This window comes from Pseudorca crassidens, chromosome 17 (assembly GCF_039906515.1).
Source record: "Pseudorca crassidens isolate mPseCra1 chromosome 17, mPseCra1.hap1, whole genome shotgun sequence".
Lineage (NCBI taxonomy): Eukaryota > Metazoa > Chordata > Mammalia > Artiodactyla > Delphinidae > Pseudorca > Pseudorca crassidens.
In genome coordinates, this window is record NC_090312.1 from 72,854,111 (window position 1) to 72,876,861 (window position 22,751).

Sequence of the window (22,751 nt, forward strand, 5' to 3'; positions counted from 1 at the left end):
CTCCCAACCATGTACGCATGTATTGTGCAAGTGTACCGTTTCTTGGTCTTTTGTTTTTACCTTCAAATAATTCAGTATTTAAAAACAGTACTTTGTTTTACTGATTGAATGGATTTTTTTTCCAGCTTGTTCTTTGTTAAAATATTGTTTTGATTGGGACATGGTATATTTTAGAAATACTTCTATGCTAGTCAACTTTTGCCTTTATATTATGTTTGATACGATGTGCAGGTTACGTTTTAATTTTTATATTTAATCCTAACTCAAGACTAAGAATTCATTAGCTCACAGGAAGGATAAATCATTATTTTCCCAGAGTTTTGATATTATCCTTTATTATAAAGGTTCTACAGTATCTATCAAAATTCATGTGGAACATTATTATGGGAATGAGACAGAATAAGGTCTTGGTATTTTAAGTGAAAATTTTTTAAATTTGGGTCATATTTTTGGACAGGAAACAATTTCTGGTGCATATATGTTGTCAAGTTTTAGAAGTTTGCCATATGTGTGTTAAAATAATGCAAGGCAAAACTAGGAAGTTACTATTTTTAGATAGTTTTTTCTCATTATCTTCAGGAACTACAAATAAAAGAGACTTTAAAGTAAAAACTTGTGGAACTTTTGCTTCTGTAACAAGCCAGAAGTGTTTCATTCGATGATGAGACATTTAAATTGACATTAGAGAATTTTGGAAGACTTTGTGCATTCAATTACTTCTCTGAGACTCTCCTTCTTTAAGTACTATTTAGATGACTGTGTGAAGTATAAATTCTTATGGAACCAGATATCATAAAAATCATTTAAGTTGTGATTACTATTTCTGTAAAGTAAATTTGATATACAAAAATTTTGTAAGCATGAATTTAAAGGGAAATACTTCTAAGAAATTTCTTGTCCATAGATGGTAGATTCTCATTAAAATTGTTGTAGTAATATTCTGTTTTTTTTAAAGAGATCAGGTTTATTTCAACCTCCATTGTCCCTTATGGGGAGATTATGAGGATAAAACAAGGTAAATATAGATATGCTTTCGAAAGTACTGAACATATTCAAATGCAAGATGAGCTGTGTTCCACTTGGAGGAAACCCAACATATGAAAACCTAAATTTGCAAAACAAAATTGAGATTGTTGTTGTGTGAAGATTCATCTTATGAGAATGAATCTTAGAGTTTTTATAATGCAGTTTTTCCTTGGGTATTAACTTATATATCTATTTCAGAAAATACAGTGTATACACACTTTTTCAAGAGAAATTATGTGAAGACAAAGTGCTTGTGATAGAACTGTTATTTTACATGTATTACATGATAGGTGCTCTATAACTCTTTAGAATTTTGGTTTTTCTTAGAGCCCCTGTTGATAGGCATGGTGTCTTAAATTACTATAATAGGCTTTTGCATATTAGTTCAGTTTGATAACCTGTAGACAGTAGCTAAAGGGTTTTTTCCCCCCTCTTTCTCCAAATATGTGTTTTTTTTATTTATCCCATAAATCAGAGAGCTTCAAACTCTTGATCCACGGCACCATTAGCGTTTCTAATCTTTTCATGGTGTACTTTACTCCAGAAGAAATACCTAACAGTTCCATTTATTAAGCAGTTAGGTCCAAACAACTTAACAAGTATTTTTCTTAACAATGAAGTCTGCATTTGGGGGTGGGGGGTGGGGATGAAGCACATATAAATTGAAAGAAAAAATGTTTTTCTTTCATTTATAAATAGTCAACAGTTACTACTGGAATGTATGAGCCTATAGGACACTGCAAACTTCTCAGATTTTGAAATCAAATTGGACATTACCACCCTCATTTCCTTCATTGATTTTCATGCAGTACCTGCTTATCTTAGCAACCACTGAACCCCAGGTTTGCAGAAATAACGATGTCATTGAAAGGAATGTCATGTGATTTAATTGATGTTGAAACTGTGAAGTTTTTTGAGGTATCCAACAAATGTATTTCTCTCTGAATTTTCCCCCAGAAATTCTCATGGCATCCCTCTTGAGTTTGCTGCAGCATTCTGGGGTTACTTGGTGCAGTGTTTGAGAATTGTGGCCGTAAATATGTATTGGATGCCTACTATATTTGCCATGCAGTGTAGACACAATGCTTAGTAAGAGGGACCTTGTCTCTACCCTCTTAGAGCTTACAGTCTTACAGGAAATGCTGACATTAGGCGAGTAATAGAAATGTGTTGAATTCTGTGAAAGAAAAGCACATCACAAGGGTATTTTGTCCTTTTGAGGGGGATAAGATGTTAGTAGTCTAAAATTACAAATATGAATTTTTGTATTCATAATACATATGTTCCATAAATATTAATATGTTGTTTTAGGTTTTCTTTTTCATTCATCCCCTCTTGAGTTGTAGTCATTTTTCCAAAATAAATATGAATCTGAAAATTCTTAGCTCTTAAATAGAAATTTTTTAAATAAGGTTGACTAAATCCTTTGTGCTTGGCATTATTTGGTGTAAAGAATAGTGAGAAATAGTTTGTAGGTTTCAGACAAAAGAGATTCCCACTTGTGTAATTATAAAAATATAACAGTATATGGGAGTTAGATCCTTTCTATTGTGTAGATGACAACGTCAGTTACTTTAAAATCTAGGAACACTTAGGCTTGCCCAGTACTATAATGTCTGAAAAATATAACTGATGAACAGAATATAGTTTATGTTCTGTGGGGGATTAAAAATGAAATAGGAGTTTTATTAGTTTTGTAAATATGTTTAAGAAATAATCTCCCAGAAGAACTCCAAATTTTTGCAGATTTCTCTTGTAGTGGCTGTGTGATAACAAAATACAGTGATATGAAGTACAGCTCTTTACTGCAAGGGCCAGTGTAAGTGACCAACCCAAGTTAAGTCCTGATGTCTCAGAAATGTAACTCAAAAGGAGTGGAACTCCAGGACCCTGGGTCCTGATCTTTGCTCTGCAGCTTTGGGATATTTAAAAAGTGATCACATATATGAATTATAAACAATATTTTAAATGGAGGTTTTTCCCTAATCACAGGTGTTCTTTAAAGAAATTTTCCTATACATTTTGGAGACTTCTACCAGCTCATTTGACCACAAATGGATGGTTATTCAGACGTTGACAAGGATTTGTGCAGGTACTTGAAATTATCCTTCTTTATTATCTCTTTCTTATTGAGATATTTAAAAGACCAAATATATTCATATACTAGATGCCTTTTGTTAAAATTAACATATTGTACTGTTACAGATGCTCAGAGTGTGGTGGATATTTACGTAAACTATGATTGTGACTTAAATGCAGCAAACATATTTGAAAGACTAGTAAATGATCTATCAAAAATTGCTCAAGGACGAGGCAGTCAAGAACTCGGTATGAGTAATGTTCAGGTAAGAACTTTAAAAACATTTTGAAATTTGAACTTTGCCAAGGAAGAGCTGTGTATTTTCCTTAAAAGATTTTTGTTTGTTTTTATTCTCTTTATGAATTATTTTGTAGGAACTGAGCCTGAGGAAAAAAGGTTTAGAATGCTTAGTGTCAATTTTGAAGTGTATGGTTGAATGGAGTAAGGATCAGTATGTGAATCCCAACTCTCAGACAACTCTTGGTAAGATGACATTTGAGTAGAATTCTAAATGATGCTTTGGAGGATAGTTGCAGAAGCCATTAAGCCAGTTTCCTGACATCTTTATTCATTTAGCTGGTAAAGAAGCGTTCTGAGTTAAATAACGAACTTAAAATTATGAATTTCCCAGCTTAGTTATTCCAACTTTTTTCTTTCTAAATCTTCCTAAAAGTATTTTGAATATCATATTAAAGTGAATCATGTTTATGCAACTTTGTTAAAGGATAATCATAGAAGAAACATATAAAAGCCAAAAATGTTTTAAGAAGATTGAATTGTTCATTTATGTTTGACGTTTACCCTTACTCAGAGAAAAACTCACAGCTGCGAGGCTATCCTGGTGTTATCTCAGTCCTTTGAGGGAAAACTGTTCCTTGTGAGACATGAGCTGAGAGCAGAAACCCAGTGGATACTCAGCACTGTATTTGCAAAAAGAACGCCTAGTGATGCAGATTGTACCTGTACTAATTGCAGTGTGTTTTAATGTCAAAGTATATATTATCTGTTATGGCACCTAATACGTTATTTGTATTAAATAGCTATCTAAGCAACATTGAAATAGCTTGCCTTATTTGAGAAATTTTTTTCCTTTGACAGAATAATTTACTGAATCAGTTTTTCTACTTACAGGTCAGGAAAAACCCTCAGAGCAAGAGACGAATGAAATAAAACACCCTGAGACAATAAACAGATACGGAAGTTTAAATTCCCTGGAGTCAACATCATCATCAGGAATAGGCAGCTACAGCACACAGATGTCTGGCACTGACAATCCAGAGCAATTTGAAGTCCTAAAGCAGCAAAAAGAAATAATAGAACAGGGGATAGATTTGTGAGTGTCCAATTTTACGGAGAAATGTTATTGAATATCCCTCTGCCAGTACTGTGCCACCCTTATCCTGGGTTTCTTTACATTTTTGGATTATTTTTAGTCCCTTCTTATTAACACCCTTCAGAGAATAAAATGGAGTACAGCTCTCCTGGATCCAAGACTTCTAGTGACTCCTTAGTCAGCTCCCCTTGTTCATTGCAGTCTGGCCCAAACAGACCCTTGTAATGTGCATTAATTTTGCACTATATTTTATGTGTTGTTGACAAACATCATCTGTGCAGTTTTGCACTGTTTGTTTAGCTCAGTTATAAAATCTTGCATTATGTTCCCTAAGCAGATGATAACTCACATTTAAAGTATGGAACTTCTCCTGTGAGTGTTGCTCCTTTATAGGGTTTATATTCTCTCCACTTCAGTTACAGATGTGCTGCTCTTGTTACTGATTTATCGTTACTGATTGCATTTTTATATGTCAATAAGGTGATAACCTCCTTCTCAAACTTGGGTTCTCTACCAGACCCTGATCTCGTGAAATCATTTCCTAGTAAGTTGTGTGCTGTCATCCTGCTCCTGGACTGTCTCCTGTCTGAGTCACACTGTGCTGCTTTCCTTCCTCTTACTGCCCCTCTCTTCTTTCAAAGAGATGCTGTGAGGAAAACTGAACTTGCTGGCCTTTCTCTCTGAATCTAGATCCATGAATCTAAACTGTTAAAAAAAATTCTCTTATATGTTTACTTGACTTGCTAATTCTGCTGTAAAGCATTTCTTCCTGAGTCTTAAGCAGTGGTTGTTGGTGCCCCTTTTCACCGATAATGTAAAAGAAAAACCGTTGATAAAATGTACACATATTCATTGTCATAAAATTATAAAATCTCAAAAATAGCCTCAGGAAATAGCCATCAATACTTCATTTATTCTAGCTGTTCAGTCAGTATTTATCAAAGTCCCATCTGTTCCAGACATTATGCAAAGTGCTGGGGAAACCTGATGAGTGAAACAGCCCTTGTTTTGGGGGTCTCAGTGTCTCGTATGTGCAAACAGATACTCATTTTGAAATTCTGCTGGTCACCCCGCAAACACATGTTTGGTACTTGGGACTGTGTGCCAAGAACCATGAAGGTACTGGTCCTTATATTCAAGATTACAGTCTAAGTATGGGCAAAATATATTTTTTAATGGTACTGTGTGAAGTCCATAATGGAGTGTTGTACAGAGTGCTGCCGAGGTAGGACCGCTCAATTCGAAGTACTTAGGAGTGAGAGGGAGTCCTCCCAGGGCCCCAGAGCAGACGGCCCCCTGCCTCCACTGTTCCTCTGGAGTGCCACTCGAGTTCCTCCAGTGCCACGTGGCTTGCTTTCTGCTTCACACTTCCATGAGAATGCTGTGCTCCCGGGATACTCTTCCACAACTGTTCGTTTCATGACACCATTCTGTCCTTCTCCCCTACCTTCTGACCATGCTGTCTCAGTCTTGTATGGGCTCTTCGTCCTGGGCTTACATCTCAACATCTCCAGGGTCTGTCCCTCAGCCCTTTTCTTTGTAGTTTCTAGATGATCATGTTCTTTCTCATGACTTCAGCTACTATATGGTAACATCTCACAGTTCCCAAGTGTTATTTTTAACATAAAAACTCCAGTGAACTCCAGACTCATCCGTAATTGCCTGTTGGACATCTCCCTTGGGCACTGCGTAGCTTCTCACACTCAGCATGTCCACAACCAAATTTATCAGTCTCCATAATCAACTCCCCAGTACAACCCGAAACAAAAGACAAACAGAAAACCCTATTGTTTCTGTATTTCCCATTCAGGCTAGTAACCCCAGCACGCTACTAAGTTTATGAGCCAGAATCCCGGGAATTACCTTAGATTTCCTCATTAGATCTAATTTGTCACTAAATCCAGCTGATCCTACTTCCTGAATATCTCTGCAGTTTATTCTCTTTGTCTCCCAGTTGTTCACTCAAGTCACACCGTCACCATTTGGTGCCTTGACTAGTATACTCTTTTAATTGGCTTGCCTTTCTTTGGTCTTATTTATTCTCTAGTCTTTTCTTACACTTAGCTGGAGTAATCTTTCTTGAATGAAAGTCTACTTCTGTTTCTCCCCTCTCTTCCTCTTAGAGAATAAAGCCACGGCTTCTTCTAATAGCATATAATACCCATCATGATTTAAATCTGCTGGACTCTAAGCTAGATCATCTGCTGCTGCTTTATTTCACCTCATTTGTCCAACAATGCAGAACTACTTATTATAATATGATGCTGCTTTATGCCCTCGTGTATTAGTATGACCTCTTCCTGTCTGTCTGGGATGTTTTTCCTGACTGTTTATAAAAGATGTAATCATTCTTAAAAGCTCAGTTCCACAGTCACTTTCCCAGGAAGTAGATCATGATCATCTCTGTTAATTAGACATTTCCTCTGCTGTGCTGTCTTCTCACTTTGTGGATACGTTATTTGTTGCATTTTTACTATTATATATTTTTTTGATTTATAAAAATTTTGAAATAATTTTACTGTTATAATTTAAAAATTTTTCTTCCATTAGAGTGAGAGCTTCTAGAGAGCAGAGATTGTGTTTATCTCAGGGAAAAATGCTTGACTTTAATTTATGTACGTGGCAGCGGTTTAATTAGGACTTGACAGGGGAATCATTAGGAGGACAGAGCAGGGAAGGATATTTCAGACAAAGAGAATGGCATGTGCAACAGCACAGAGGAAAAGGAGAACATTTGAGGACTATTACTATTCAGTGTGGCAGGGGTGGGGGTGGACGGGTAGAAGTAGGAGGTGAGATGAGAGCATCGAGCTGGATCCAGATTACAGGGGCCTCATTCTCTGTGTAAAGGAGGTTTTGTCTTGTTCTTGGCATTGGCATGCTGTTGAAGGATTTTAAGCAGAGTAACAGCAGCATTAGATTCTGTTTTGGAAAGATGACTTTGCCAGCAGCCTGAAGGATGGATTGTAATGTGAGCAAAACAAGAGACAGGGAGACCAGTTAAGAACTCCTGCAATACCCAGGTGACGGTGATGAGGTACCAAACTAATTATTGGAACAATAAAAGTAGAAAGTAAATGATTTGGAAAGAAAGAGGTGACATTTGAATTGGATCTTCAAGCATGGAGGAGAGTTCCCCAGTGAGTGAAACAGGCAAAGGGCACATAGAGGAAATAGATGCTGCAAATCCTTTATGTTTAGGGAATGGGAAAGGGATATGTGGGAGTAAATGAGAGAGAAATGAACTATATATTTTTTTATTTTAACTTTTTATTTTATAGTGGAATATAGCCAATTAACAATGTTGTGATAATTTCAGGTGCACAGCAGAGCGACTCAGACATGCATATACATGTATCCATTCCCCCCAGACTCCCCTCCCATCCAGGCTGCCACATAACATTGAACAGAGTTCCCTGTGCTATACAGTAGGTCCTTGTTGGTTATCCTTTATAAATACAGCAGTGTGTACATGTAGATCCCAAACTCCCTAACCATCCCTTCCCGCCACCCTTCCCCGCCCCAGGGTAACCATAAGTTCATTCTCTAAGTCTGTGAGTCTGTTTCTGTTTTGTAAATACGTTCAAGAAATGAGCCATATTGAGAAAGGTTTTGTGTGTCCAATCAGTGTGGACTTTATTTTGAAAACACTGGATATATAAATATATTTTTTTATAAAGGAAATGATGCCATCAGGTTGTGGTTAAAACAGTCACCAAAATTCAAGTTCTGTATTTTAAAAGCAGGAAACTTAGAAATAATCAATGGATATAAGGAGAATGAGCCAGGATTACTTGAGCACTAAGGAGAATATATATATTAAAAGGATGAGATATTTAGTATCCATATCCTTACTCAGAGTTCATCTGCTACATGGCATTATCTCACATACTCTGTGAAATGATCTCTATCAGTGATAAAGGTTGCCTTCCACTTGAGATCCTTTTCAAAGAAAACTTTGCATAGTATATTATTTTTGTACATTTTGTACAATAATAATGCATTGATTATTTTAAGTACACTTCTGTTTTCTAAGTGCTGCAAAGTTAATTCACTGTAGTTTTAGATCTTTTCAGGCAATACAAATGGTTTTCTATTTCTAATGTTCCTTTTAACTTTAACATCATCTAGATTTACCAAGAAACCAAAGAGAGGAATACAGTACCTCCAAGAACAAGGGATGCTTGGCACTACACCTGAAGATATTGCCCAGTTCTTACATCAGGAGGAAAGATTAGACTCTGTAAGAACACCATGTTATTTCATTCTAACTTTTTCTGTAAAATTCTTTAAGTTAATAATATTATTGCCCCTTTAAGATGCCTTCCTAAGTATGTAAAAATAAGCTAACTATTCTTAATTTTGCTTTTTTATTCTCTATACTCAAAAGAATATCTTGATTTTTTTTTTAAATAAACACATTTAGTATGTTTAACTTTTAACTTCACTTTTGAAATAGTTAATTAACCCTGTGGTTAAAACCTGTGGATCTTATGGATTTTTTTCTGCTTTTTAAAAAATTGGCTGTGTAGGAAATGTAAGTCTATTAAGATATCAATTTCTGTCTTTTGTTCTTTAGACTCAAGTAGGTGAATTCCTGGGAGATAATGATAAATTTAACAAAGAAGTCATGTATGCATATGTGGACCAACATGACTTTTCAGGAAAGGATTTTGTTTCAGCCCTTCGTATGTTTCTGGAAGGATTCCGTCTTCCAGGGGAAGCTCAGAAAATTGATCGATTGATGGAAAAGTTTGCTGCAAGATACTTAGAATGCAACCAGGGGTAAGCAGGATTCAGATTCAAGTACTTATTGGTTGCTGACTATGTCCGAGACCCTCTTCTGGGGAGCATCGGGTGGTTCATAATCCCCTGCCCCAGGAAACTTAGTTTATACACGATCTGGAAGTGATGAGACAATTCCATAAAAAATTATAATATGAGATAGAACATAAATCCTGAAAGAGAAAACTAAAAGTGACATGGGGTTTGAGGTGAGTTATTTAAATGCTAACTGTAAACAGTAAAAGTTTATAACACGAAACATTTATTTTTGCAGACAAACCCTCTTTGCTAGTGCAGATACTGCATATGTTCTGGCGTATTCAATTATCATGCTCACCACAGACCTTCACAGTCCACAGGTATGTCTTCTTCCAATCCAGTTTTACAATCAATAGTACAGATTAAATAAATTGTTTTGAATTCAGTAAGTAATAGTTGAAATTTTAATCTTAGTTTAGTTAAACCAGTCACCAAATTGGGGTATTTAATTTGGTGTAGTGTACATTTTACAAATGCAGTTTCTGGTAGTAATTCTAATTAGACTTTTAGATATCCGTAAAATCTGTATTTGTCTTTCTCATGATTGACAGCTGTATAAAACTTCAGATAAATTTTAATCTAAGAATGTGCTTATAGCTCTTCTGCCTGTGTTTATTACAACATGGAAAAACATCATATAAACCATCTTTTGTTTGTTTGTTTGTTTTAACATTTCAAACTTAAATAACAGAGCATTTAGTATAGTGGGTCCTTCATGTGCTTATCACCCATCTTCCACAGTTCCCAACTTATGGCCAATCTTGTTCTATTTATATCCCTTTTCTCCCCCAGGTCATTTTGGAGCAAATCTCATGTATCATATCATTTCATCTGTATTTATTTCAGTATATATATCTGAAAGAGAAATACTGTATTTAAACATAACCACAGTACCATTACACCTAAAAATTAACCATAATTTTAAAATACCAGACATCCAGGAAGTGTTTAAATTTCATTTGCTTCATTAAATTGTAATTCCTTTACTTTAAATATTAAGGAACTGTCACTTGATTTCTGATATTCAATAACAAAAATATTATTTTTAAAGGTTTAGGTATTTTATGCGTAGTTTCCAAAAACTTGAGGAAAATTATCTTTATAAATAAACCTATTTGCAAGAATTTCTTAATACTTCTTAGGGATAGGCTTCTAATGATATGTATTACTCTTATGATGAGAAATAAACTATATACTTATTACTAATCTGAGATGTTTTGGAAAAACTATAAGGTTTAAAACAGCTTATGAGTTTAAAAATTATAAAGTTTTAAGCAGCTTGTGAGTTCCTGTGAAGCTAAGTGGACTGTTAGAAAATTGAACCCTATATGGACCCTATATGATTTATGATGCAGGGCTATATGAACTATAACAAATGATGTCATTTTCAAAGAACACGGGTAACTTTAAAGGAATTCCTTAAAACTAATTCTCCTCATTCCTAGTTGTTTTCAGAGTTAAAATATAGGTTAATTTAACAAGTCATTTATGTTCCTTTTTCACCTAGAATATTTATAGTTAACTACCATTTATATATAGAGTGAGACAATTTTTTTTAATTTTTGAAATACATTTAGAACATGTTTAATTTTTTTTGTTTATTAATCTTCATCAGTAGTAACAATTGGCTTTAAGTGATTTAAGTACTAAAACTTAATTAGGCACAGCTTAATTTAAGCACATGAGAGTAAAAGTCAAGAGTAAAATGTTCTATAAAAGATAAAGCAGGAGAAGAAAAGTAGGATTATGTTTTACACTACTTCCAGAATCCCATTGTGGCAGAAGTCTTCTGTTTGAGCAGTGTATTTTCATTTTGTGTATCTGCAATTAATGTAGTCTCTTCTCCAACGTGCTTGGAGCTCCTACCCCTACCTCCCAGCCCAGATCCACAAATATACTTTGCTGCTACTTCAGATTTTCTTCCAGGGCTTGTCTTTGTCTCTCATTGGCACAATGCTAAAACATCATACCATGTTCAAAATTTCCGGTGATGTTAATCTTCTTTTAGCCTCTTATTGGCAGCACTTGTGTGGTCTTTTATGTTGGTATCCCTGGGTCATTGCTTTTTTAATATTCATCAGAACTTCAGGTGAAATGGCTTTCTTTTAATGTTTTTTAAGTGCCATGACTCAAGATAAGTTTTCAAAGTTTTAGTATGTTAGAGCTTTTTTCCCTTGAGTAATAATAAATTACATTTGGAAACTTTTATGGTAATATTTTTACTTTTTTGTAGGAGAAGTGCTCCTCTCACCCTTTCTGACGTACTGGAAAGATCTGTTTGCAGAATAGTCAGAACTAAATAAATGTTTGTATCCCAGTTATATCCTCTGGACGTTCTGGTTTCTCTATAGTTAGTTTTGCAAACTTCTGATGACTTACTTGATTGTCATTCTGTGTACCTTCTTGTAAATTTACAGGACACTTATGTTTAGAGGTGCCTTAAATTCTTCATGGAAAGTGGTAGGAATATGTTTAATTAAGTAAATGTATCTTCAGAGACATCATATGACTTACAGGTTTTATCCATCTGGGTTTTCAGGGATATAAAGCATAAACACTTTGTCTGTGCTAGTTCCCAAGTTTGGCGACAGGGCTACCATCTTACGTACTACAGATTTGTGCTCCAAAGACTTATCAGGGTGTGCAGTAGGATGTTCCTGTTCAGCATACTCTTAAGTAAGGCAGAATGTTCCAAGGATACTTTGCCCAGATCACCTAATATTCAGTTGCCATGATGAGTCAGTGAGATTGCTATCTGATTTTAAATAAATTTCAGCTCTTGTTACTCTTGCATCCGCTGTTACATAAAATCAGTTTTTAAATCATTAGCAAACACATTTATGTTCTTCTGAACTAAGATTTGAATCTTTTTGATGACATAAGTGTCTAATAATTGTCATGGTCCTTTTTTAAAGGACTCTGACTAGAGCTCTTAAACCTTGGGCAAAAGCAAAGAATTTCATTATTCAGTCTCGCTGTTTTCTTATTACAGATTACTCACGCACTCCTCAGAGCAAGGTGAACTAGTATATTACCAGGATGGGTCTTTCCTACATTGTCCTTATTTTCTGTGACTTCCTTTTTTCATTTTAATGTCTGTTTTGTTGAGTATTTTCCACTTTCTATTCCTCAAAGTATTTATAAATTCTCTTATATGAGTATTTTTCTGTTAATTTTTAGGAATTATAATGGTTTTTCATTTCTAGGTTAAAAATAAAATGACAAAGGAACAGTACATTAAGATGAATAGAGGTATCAATGACAGTAAAGATCTTCCTGAAGAGTATCTATCAGCCATCTATAATGAAATAGCTGGAAAAAAGATATCAATGAAAGAAACAAAAGAACTAACAATCCCTACAAAATCAAGTAAACAAAGTAAGTGTCCAAATCAACTGAATTCTGATTGTTTCGGAGGAAAACTATGGGTTCTTGAAAGTGTTTTACTTAGAGTAGATCAAGTATTATTGTACTGAAAAGTATTATAATATACAGTGTGCTAATCTGATTGTGTTTTTTCCCGTATCCTGAAGAAAGATAGCACTGACCGGTGATAAATGGAAAGTGCTACATAATATGCATGGATTAGTGTGCACTTAATACACACTCGTCCATTTAGCAGTTAATATCAGCACATATTTGGAGATCAAAAGAGATTGATTGGTTAGGCAACCCCAAGAGTCAGATTTCAGCTCTCATTCTTTCTTACTGCCTCCTTGTCATCTACAAGCTACTTATTTCCATTGGTTCACCTATCATTACACATAAACAGAAGCTGGAAGTAGGGGTGATTCAAGGAGATGGGGAAGGTTAGGGTCATGGGGGAGCTCGTGGGGGTTGGAACTCACTACTTCAGATGCACCACAAGTTATAGCGCCGTGGCATTCCCAAATCTGACCGGCATCAGGAGCCAGCGGGGTGGGGGTGGGGGGCCTAGCCCCATTCTCCACGTTCTGTGCATGTAGATGGTGGTGATTAAATTAGAGCTAAAATCTGACTGCAGGAATGAGGTGAGGGTAGTGGCTCAGTAATATAACATGGAAAGAGAACTCCTGCCTTTCTGAGCAACTTCCACTTGGAAGTGGAATCTCAAGCTTCATCTAAAAGAACAAATTGCAGTAGCAAAATTCTGTCAACAGGAGAGAATCGAAAAGGCCTGTGTGATATGTGTATTTCTAGAAGTTGATGAAGAATTATCAGATGAGAGTCAGAGGCTATGGAGATAATGTTAGAAGGAATAGTGGAGTATAAATGGCCTTATCTTTTGGGGAATATAGGGAATGATTCTAAGGAATTTTAATAAGTTCTCCCTCATTTTATAGAAGAGGGAACAAGTGCAGAGAGGTTAGGAAACTTAGAATCATAGAATCTGTGAGCTGAGTGCAATGTAAAAACTTTCACTAATTCTCTAGACCTAAAACCCAAAGAGTGGCAAAGCCACGTCTTGAACTCGGCATCCTTGGCTCTTACTGCAGTCCAGCACCAATCAGCAGTTTACTTGGTAGCGTTAATTTGCTTCTACTTAAGAAATTAAGTATATTGATCAAGACTTCATTTTCACACCTAAGTAGATGCCAATTATCTGATTTCACTTTCTTCCTCACACCCGTATAGTAACATCTTCATACCCCTCATTCTCTGGCCTCTTCTCCATATGGTGGTAGGAAATCACTGAGCAGTGGGGTATGGGAAGGAGGTGATGGTGTGCTGAAATTCTGAAATCATCCCAAGTGTTAGGGCCACTGTTTTCTTGTCAGCTCAGGAGATCATTCAAGCCTGTGTCATGTGAGGATACCATTGCCTTTTACTAACCTCTCTTCTCTTCTAGACCATGTTTGGGCTGTTTCCCTAGTACTTTCATTGTGACAGATTTGTACCTACTCTCTTCCCTTTTCATAGATTTTCCATGTATCCCTGCCTCCTAGTTCAGGATATTTTTTTCTTTCATTTTTGAAATTCATATAACATAAAATAAACCATTTTGAAGTGAACAATTAGTGGTATTTAGTACATTCACAGTGTTGTGTAACCGCCACCTCTGTATAGTTCCAAAACATTGCATCCCCCCAAAATAAAACCACGTATCCGTTAAGCAGTTTTTCCATGTTCCCTGCCTTTCCTCAGCCCCTGGCTGTCACCAGTCTGCTTTCTGCTTCTGTGTATTTACCTACTCTGGATATTTCATCTAAATGGAATCATACATTATGTGACCTTTTGTGTCTGGCTTCTTAGGACTATTTTGAGTTAGTATTCATTGGTAGTACTTATTATTTTATACTAAAACATCAAAATAGCATTCTTAAAGGCTTTACATTTTAAACGCTAATAGTGTTTGTTGTTTCAGATGTAGCCAGTGAAAAACAAAGAAGACTTCTGTATAACTTAGAAATGGAACAGATGGCCAAGACAGCTAAAGCACTCATGGAGGCCGTGAGCCACGTTCAAGCACCTTTCACAAGTGCGACACATTTGGAGCACGTGAGACCTATGTTTAAGGTAAGCGTTACTAAGAACTTGTTTGCAGTGTATATATTTATGTATACTGCTGTTCAGCATATTCTTTTTTTTTAATTATTTATTTAATTTTTTTATTTTTTGGCTGCATTGGGTCCTCATTGCTGTGCGCAGGCTTTCTCTAGTTGCGGCGAGCGGGGGCTACTCTTCGTTGTGGTGTACAGGCTTCTCATTGCAGTGGGTTCTCTTGTTGCGGAGCACGGGCTTTAGGCGCACGGGCTTCAGTAGTTGCAGCACGCGGGCTCAGTAGTTGTGGCTCACGGGTTCTAGAGTGCAGACTCAGTAGTTGTGGCACACGGGCTTAGTTGCTCCGTGGCATGTGGGATCTTCCCGGATCAGGGCTCAAACCCGTGTCCCCTGCATTGGCAGGTGGATTCTTAACCACTGCGCCACCAGGGAAGTCCTGTTCAGCATATTCTTAAGTTAAGGAAATACAGTGATATAGCCCATTAGTATACACCCAGAAGTGAAAGCCATATTATTTAGGAGATCGCAAATATAAAATTTTTCTTGAAGAGAATGAGAAAAGGTATGCATGATTAGCAATTAATAGGCGTGTGATCTTAAGAACAGAAAGCTCTTTGGAGAATTAAGCCTTGGCCTGGTTTCCTCTGTGTTCTATTTAGAGCTTTGGAGTTCCCTGAAATCTCAAAGCGATCTTGAGCCTCCTACTCTCTTTCAGTGCTCTGGCCCAGGAACTAAGCTGAGGGTTCTGAGTATTCCTGGGGCCCAGAAAGTAGAGTCAGGAACAAAAGGGAGCTTTCTTGTGTTTATAGATCTAGTAAGAATGATTCTTACTGCTTCTTTAAAATATGATTTCCCATTCAGTCTTCATTTTCCTATTCTTTTTTTCTATCCTTTCTTCAAATTCCAGAAGGAGTAAGCAGTGCATCATAAGGATTGTAGGGAAGTGGAGGGGAGTCCAGTCAAGTTTGAGAAGGAAAAATGGGTTAAGTACATTTCTGTCTGTGACACAGTGTGGTTAGATGGACTGTGGAGGTTGAAGATTATAATTCGAGTTCTCATTCATAACTACATATGTGTATGGGTAGTAAAAGATGACTACAAGGTTTCAGCTCTAAAATTTTACAGTTCTACCTCTACTTCAAGGTCTGTGTGATAGTGACCTTTCTAAAAGTTGATGGAGAGTTACAGGACGCAAGCGGGGATGCTAGGGAGATAACGTTAGAAGGAACAGTGGAGTATAACTGGCCTTCCTTTTGGCATAATGTAGAAAGTGATGTCAAAATATAAGGTATACTTTCTCTTTATTATGAAATAAATTACAAAGCAGATTTTTGTTTTGTTTTGAATAATCTTATACCTTTATTTTGTTTTTCTTTTCAAATGTTTTTGGTAGACGGGAGGTGGAGGATGAAAAAACGAAAAGAATAAGGAACCAGCCATAATTGTACCACTCAGAAAAAATTTCTGTTAATATGTTTACATACTACTTTTTATCTTAAACAGTTGTGATCCTACTGTGTATAGAATTTTGTATCTTGCTGTTTCTCACATAAGTATTTCCCCATATCATTAAAAATTCTTCATAAATAGCTTTTATGATCTATTCTCTGGATTAGTTATCCTTTATTTAAACTAATCCTCTAAGCTAGAATTAAGAACCTTTCCTCTCACTGCCATTTCTACTGTAATTACCGTCTCCAGTTACTTTCATTTCTCACTCTTGTCACTGTAACATCCTCCTGACTAGTATCCTTATGTCTACTTTTGTGCTTCTCGTACCCACTTACAGAGGCCAGAATGTTTAAAATACAAAATGAACTGTCATCTTCTTCCTTAAAGCCATTCACTGACTTTGCAGCTATGATGAAACCTAGCACATCCCAAGGGTCTGTAGACCATGTGTGGTCTAGAGCTCCACCTTCCTTCAACCTCATCGCTAGAGTTCTTGTCTCTTACTGTGCTGCAGCCACACTGGTATTCTTTCCATTTCTAGAATGTCCTAAATTATTTTCTCTTCAGAGCATTCATATAAGCTGTGTCCTTTGTCTAGGATGCCTTTTCCTTCTTTGCCTGAGTAGTTTCTACTTTAAATGTTACTTTCTCAGAGAGTTCTGCCCTGGCCCCTCTAATCTAGATTAGGTCCCTTTTCATAACATGCTATACTCTTCCTTCATTGTATTTATAACAGTATGTATTTATACATTTATTTATTTTAAAACTGAATGGCTATTTCTTTACCAGACTTTAAGCTCCATGAGGCAAGGGACTCATCTGTTCTGTTGACTTTTCCCAATGTCTAGCACAATTCCTGGCTTGTAGTTAGTGCTCAGTAAATAAGCATTGGCTGAGTAAAGGAATAAATGAGAGATTCCTAGAATGTGATATAATATTAAGGGATGAAAACCTTATTAAGAACCTTTTTACATATCGCCAGATTGTATTCTATAGAGATTTATACATTTGAGGGGACAATTTCACTGTTCTCTGGATGTTATTTAGGTATAATTTGATAAGACAAGTCATTGTCTTTAATTTGCAGTGGGGTTAAACCTTTTGTCACAGGCTTAAGAACCTTATACTTCTCCTTGTATAAAATATTACAAAGGTTTCCAAATAGATGTGCTGTTTCTTCACTTATAATAGGATGTGTAATTTATTACTTTAATGTGGTGCTTTGTATTTTAAAGGTAGTGCACTTCCTATGCTTCCCACAGCATCTCTCTGTAGTGGCAGTCCAGGTATTAAAGGGGAAGAAATGAGGTTCAGAAAAAAAGAGGTTAAATAAGTAACAAGGCTAGGACTGGAAGTTAGTTACTGTGGCTTATATTCCTCTGTTTAGGAATTACACTTGTACTTCTAAACTTTCTGATGTTATAAGCAAAGCTTTGGGTGATTTTGTTTTTCTTAATAGTGCTAAAATTTTTTTAGATCGTTAAAAAATTCCAGTTGTCGTTTCCGTACCACACTGGTATAAACATTTTTCATCTGTATGGCTATACGGATATATAGTTTTGCTTCATTTTGACCTATCAAAAGCAGCGAATACTCTTGTATCAGACATTTCAAAGTTATACACACACATGCACACACCAGTATATACACATATGATTTGATATGAGGATTTTCAGTAGTCAGAGGTAGCTCTCTTTTTTTGTTTATTTTACATTACAATTTCACAAGGTATTCAGTTCTATTAAAATTTAGTGTTTGTTGGCTTTCATAGTCTGTAATCAAGATGTATTTTATTGAACTGTATTTTAAAATATTGTCTAACTAGGAACCAGAGATCGCTCGTGTTTCAAAGTAAAATATTTGACTACCAAAATAAAATAAATAAATAAGGCTAAATGGTGTCCACAGAGCAGGCTTAAAGAAAAGAGAGTAATGTAACTGTTTTAAGTGGAAAATGGTTAAAAGGATTTCCTTGGAAATAAAATTAGTCCATGAAATATTTCAAGAGACACAGCTTACAGAGGGAGAGGAGTTCTGAAGTCAGGGGTAAAATTAATATAATTTATGAGTATTGACTATTCCCATTTTTCATTAATGTAAATAATTTATAGATGCTGTGCTTAAAATATGCCTAGTGTCCTCTCCCAAATTTATAATTTTGCTCTCCCGCTTATTTAAGCCCAGGCGGCATTATATAGTTTCTCCTTTGTCTAAGAAAGCTTTCCAAGTAACTATGCCAAGAAACTCATTGCTGTTTTTTTCAGAACTTCCTCAAATTGCCTGAAATCTGAGAAATGTTAATATAGTATTATCATAAAGTTTAATTATCACTTGATGTTTGTGATGTATTTCAAATTTTTAATCTTTGTAGTTGGCTTGGACCCCTTTTCTGGCTGCGTTCAGTGTGGGTCTACAAGACTGTGATGATACTGAAGTAGCCTCTCTTTGCCTGGAAGGTATAAGATGTGCAATCAGAATTGCATGCATTTTCAGCATTCAGGTAACAAAGAATTTTGCCTTTGTAGCCAGTCTGGAAAACGTAAATTACTTTTGTCATTACTACAGTTTAAATTATTTCTGGTGTTGAAATTATTAAAAATGAATTTCAAGTTTATAATGGAATTTAACTGTCTTTATGTTTACGTTTCCAAGAAGCTGTGACAGAACAGGGTAGTTCTTTATTGATGTGTCTAAAATTCGTCATAATAACTTTGGTTTGCAGTTTTTTCTCTGTAGAATATTAGCTATATACAGAGTTTCCCTAAGAGTTTGAATTCCTATATTGCAATTTGAATATCTTATCTGTGTTGCATGTTTTTATTTATTGAATCATATATTTTTCACATTTTATATATATATATAACTTTACCTATCCTAAGAACAAGTTATCTTTAAGAGACCCAAGTATCTAGAACAATTTTTATGAAGACAGTCCCTTCTAGTAATTTATATGCTTTGTCTGATAATAAATTTTAGCCAATGCTTGCCTGCTTTCTTTTTAAAAACCCATTTCACATTTAATTATGAATGTTATAGCTTAAAAAGTAGTCTAGCTGTAGAGAAAAAATGAGCAAATTTATAAATCAGCTTTCTGCTAGTTCAGTCACTTGAAACATAAATGCTCAATGAATTTTTTTTTTACTATATATATGAATTATTGTCACTAAAATCTTGTCTTGATTTGACACCTCCATTGCCTTTCAGTTTTAGAAATTCATCCTTTTCTGCTTCATTCATCTTAAAATTTAAAAAACTACAGTTTGAGGTATTATATGTAATTCATGACTTAGTTAACAACTTACTAAACAAGTAAACAGTTTGTCAGTAGGGAACTAGGGATTACCCTGTTGTGTTTACAACCATGTAAGTTTGCTTTTTCTCTTTTTCATAGCTGGAAAGAGATGCATATGTCCAGGCGCTAGCAAGATTTACCTTACTTACAGTGAGTTCTGGGATTACTGAAATGAAACAGAAGAACATTGACACAATTAAAACACTTATCACAGTGGCTCATACAGATGGAAATTATCTAGGAAATTCATGGCATGAGGTATAAGCACTTCCTTCATTTTCAGCTTTGCAATCTGGTTTATAAAATGATCTCATGCTAAACAGTATATCACTGACATGCTTAAGTGTTTGGGGAGAAAATTAATTTAGTATATTCAGGGTAAGTACATTTAGCTTTTTATAATGATTTATAATGTAGCCTATGTTTAAATCGTGATTGAGTATATTTAAATATTTTTGCGAACATTTGTAACATGGAATTTAAATTTTTTTCCTTTTTGTAATTAAGATTCTGAAGTGCATCAGTCAGTTGGAGCTTGCACAACTTATAGGAACTGGAGTGAAACCTCGGTACATTTCTGGAACAGTGCGAGGCAGAGAAGGATCTCTTACGGGAACAAAAGAGCAGGCTGCTGATGAATTTGTGGGTCTCGGGCTAGGTGAGAAGTTTTTGAATTACTTTTGTGAAGTATCAAAATTTATTTTTAACTTGCTCAATATAAGTAACTTTGTTGTAGCAATAAAACAGAATTAGAGGGATAAGATAAAGTGCCCTTTGACTAGCCTTATGAGGGGAAAGCAAGGTGACATTGTAAGTCTTTTTTGCCTGGTCTAGTTTCCAATATTAAGTGACCATTAGTCATAATCTCACAGTTGGTGGGAGAAAGGTTCAGTTTAAAATTACCAGCTTTTACCTAAAAAAGAATGAAATATTGCCATTTGCAGCAACATGAATGGACTGAGAATATTATATTTAGTGAAGTAAGTCAGACAGAGAAGGACAAATATTATATGATACCACTTACAGGTGGAATCTAAAAGATAATACAAATGAATCTGTATGCAAAACAGAAACAGACTCACAAACGTAGAAAACAAATTTATATTTACCAAAGGGAATAGGGAGGGGGGAAGGGAAAAATTAGGAATATGGGATTAACAGATACAAACTACTGTACATAAAATAGATAAGCAACAGGGATTTACTGCATGGTGCAAGGAACTATATTTAATATTTGTAATAACCTGTAATGGAAAATAATCTGAAAATCTATATAAAAAATTAACCAGCTTTTAAGACTAAGCAGATAACATTTATGAGTGAAGGCTTAAGATGGTAAATAGTTGGGGCAACTGGAGAAAGCATTCATATTCATATTTTTTTAAAGGCGCTGTGCAGACATAACCAAACTCTTAATGCCAGTCTGGAAACTTTCCCATGGTTCCGCATGAACTCAGTATAGCCAGGACCTTCCAGATTTAACCCAGTAGAAAAAAAAGGAAGGTATTAGCAGAAATGGGTACAGAGGAACCAAAGACAATACATTTTTAGTCATAAATGGAAAGGGTTCCACCAGGGAAGAAGCCAAGTTTAGACTGTCTTTCACTTTGAATACTGTACTTCTGGGTTCAAATTCTTCCATATTTCTTCTTTACTGTGTGCAAGTTACTTTAATTCTCTGAGCTTCGGATTCCTCTTTTGCAAACTAATGGTAATATCTACTTACAGAGTTGTCAGGATTAAATAAAAATATATATAAGTGGACTTAGTACAGTGGCTGGTATATTAATTGTTCCTGGATTATTCTTTATCCATCCTCCCTACCTCACTTCCAACCAAGAAATCTAGAGACATGACTTAAAGAGAACAAGAAGGAATAAACCTGAGATCTAAGAATATTTACTATTTACCTTTTTTTAAAAAATAATGTTATTTATTTTTGGCTGCATTGGGCCTTCGTTGCTGCGCATGGGCTTTCTCTAGTTGCAGCGAGTAGAGGCTACTCTTTGTTGCCGTGTGCGGGCTTCTCATTGCAGTGGCGTCTCTTGGTGCGGAGCACGGGCTCTAGGTGCATGGGCTTCAGTAATTGCAGCTCGCAGGCTCAGTAGTTGTGGTACGCGGGCCCCAGAGCACACAGGCTTCAGTAGTTGTGGCGTGTGAGCTCTAGAGCACAGCCTCAGTAGTTGTGGCACACAGGCTTAGTTGCCCCAGGGCATGTGGGATCTTCCCACACCAGGGATTGAACCTGTGTCTTCTCCATTGGCAGGTGGATTCTTAACCACTGCACCACTGGGGAAGTCCCACCATTTACCTTTTGAGGCTTTGTACTGTAACATTGTATTTCTGGACATTTCTATCTTTTCATGATTTAGTGATTTCTCTGTTTTTGCTTGCAATAAAAATTCTTAGGAAATTTAGAAGAATTTCAAGCTTGAAAAACAATCCATAGAGAAGGAAGTAAAGACGAGGACCATGTTGTGTGGCTTCAGGTTGGACTGGAACAGTTAGTTCCCAGTGGTAATCCAGCTGTGGCAGCCAGCAGTGCAGCCTGTACCTCACTTGTATCTTAGATTCTGTGATTCTGGGAGGTGTAGGTATAGACCCGATGACTTGGTGAGCCAGCTGCAGGATTTAGAACTGCCTGAGCACCTGCATGGTTGGTGACCTATGTAACCTGGAAGTAACCTGGAAGTCTGACTCAGACATTAGAACTATAATTGTTCCAGCAGGCAGAATGAGATACAAATGAAAAATATTTACAGGCAAGTGAAGTGAATGTGCATTGATTGATTCAGCAGCTTTTGAAAGCTGCTTTTTTTTTTTTCCAATAAGTCCTAGGGAGTGGAGGAAAGCCCAACCAAAGATAGTTGAGGTTGCCAGGGCTCAGTTTTGGCAAGTAACAGAAGTAGGTTACACTAAAAATAATATACCAGTGGAATATTTTATCTTCTATCAGTGTTAGTAAAAACAAGAGAAATAATAATTGCTGATAATGCTTAGTGGTATACTTGATAATGAAGTAAAATTAATTTGATCACTGTGCTGCTGTGCTACTTAGGTTGCAAGGAGATGAGAAGAGCTGTCTTCTCCCTTCAGGAGAAGGGAATTTATATTAAAATATACACTTGGAATCTGGAAATGAGATAAAAATTCCAAGCTTCCAAGCCACTCAAGCGACCAGCCATACTCTTCCACCTCTCTTATGCTTTATATAGGCTTCCTCTTGTGTCGTCCACTTCTCTTTTCAGCTTGCTGCGTTCTCC

General features: G+C 35.9%; 1 protein-coding gene across 2 annotated transcripts in view; it reads left to right on the top strand.

Moving 5' to 3' along the window:
* The window catches only part of ARFGEF1 (ADP ribosylation factor guanine nucleotide exchange factor 1), a 138,599-nt gene that overhangs the window by 82,600 nt on the left and 33,248 nt on the right, over positions 1 to 22,751 (top strand). For both annotated transcript variants that reach the window (XM_067712138.1, XM_067712139.1), the window contains exons 11-22: positions 3,019 to 3,118; positions 3,232 to 3,371; positions 3,481 to 3,589; positions 4,238 to 4,439; positions 8,571 to 8,682; positions 9,019 to 9,224; positions 9,499 to 9,583; positions 12,470 to 12,641; positions 14,608 to 14,759; positions 18,568 to 18,696; positions 19,588 to 19,746; positions 19,996 to 20,146. In XM_067712138.1, the coding sequence (XP_067568239.1) occupies positions 3,019 to 3,118; positions 3,232 to 3,371; positions 3,481 to 3,589; positions 4,238 to 4,439; positions 8,571 to 8,682; positions 9,019 to 9,224; positions 9,499 to 9,583; positions 12,470 to 12,641; positions 14,608 to 14,759; positions 18,568 to 18,696; positions 19,588 to 19,746; positions 19,996 to 20,146 (1,717 nt within the window). The remainder of the gene's footprint in view (positions 1 to 3,018; positions 3,119 to 3,231; positions 3,372 to 3,480; positions 3,590 to 4,237; positions 4,440 to 8,570; positions 8,683 to 9,018; positions 9,225 to 9,498; positions 9,584 to 12,469; positions 12,642 to 14,607; positions 14,760 to 18,567; positions 18,697 to 19,587; positions 19,747 to 19,995; positions 20,147 to 22,751) is intronic.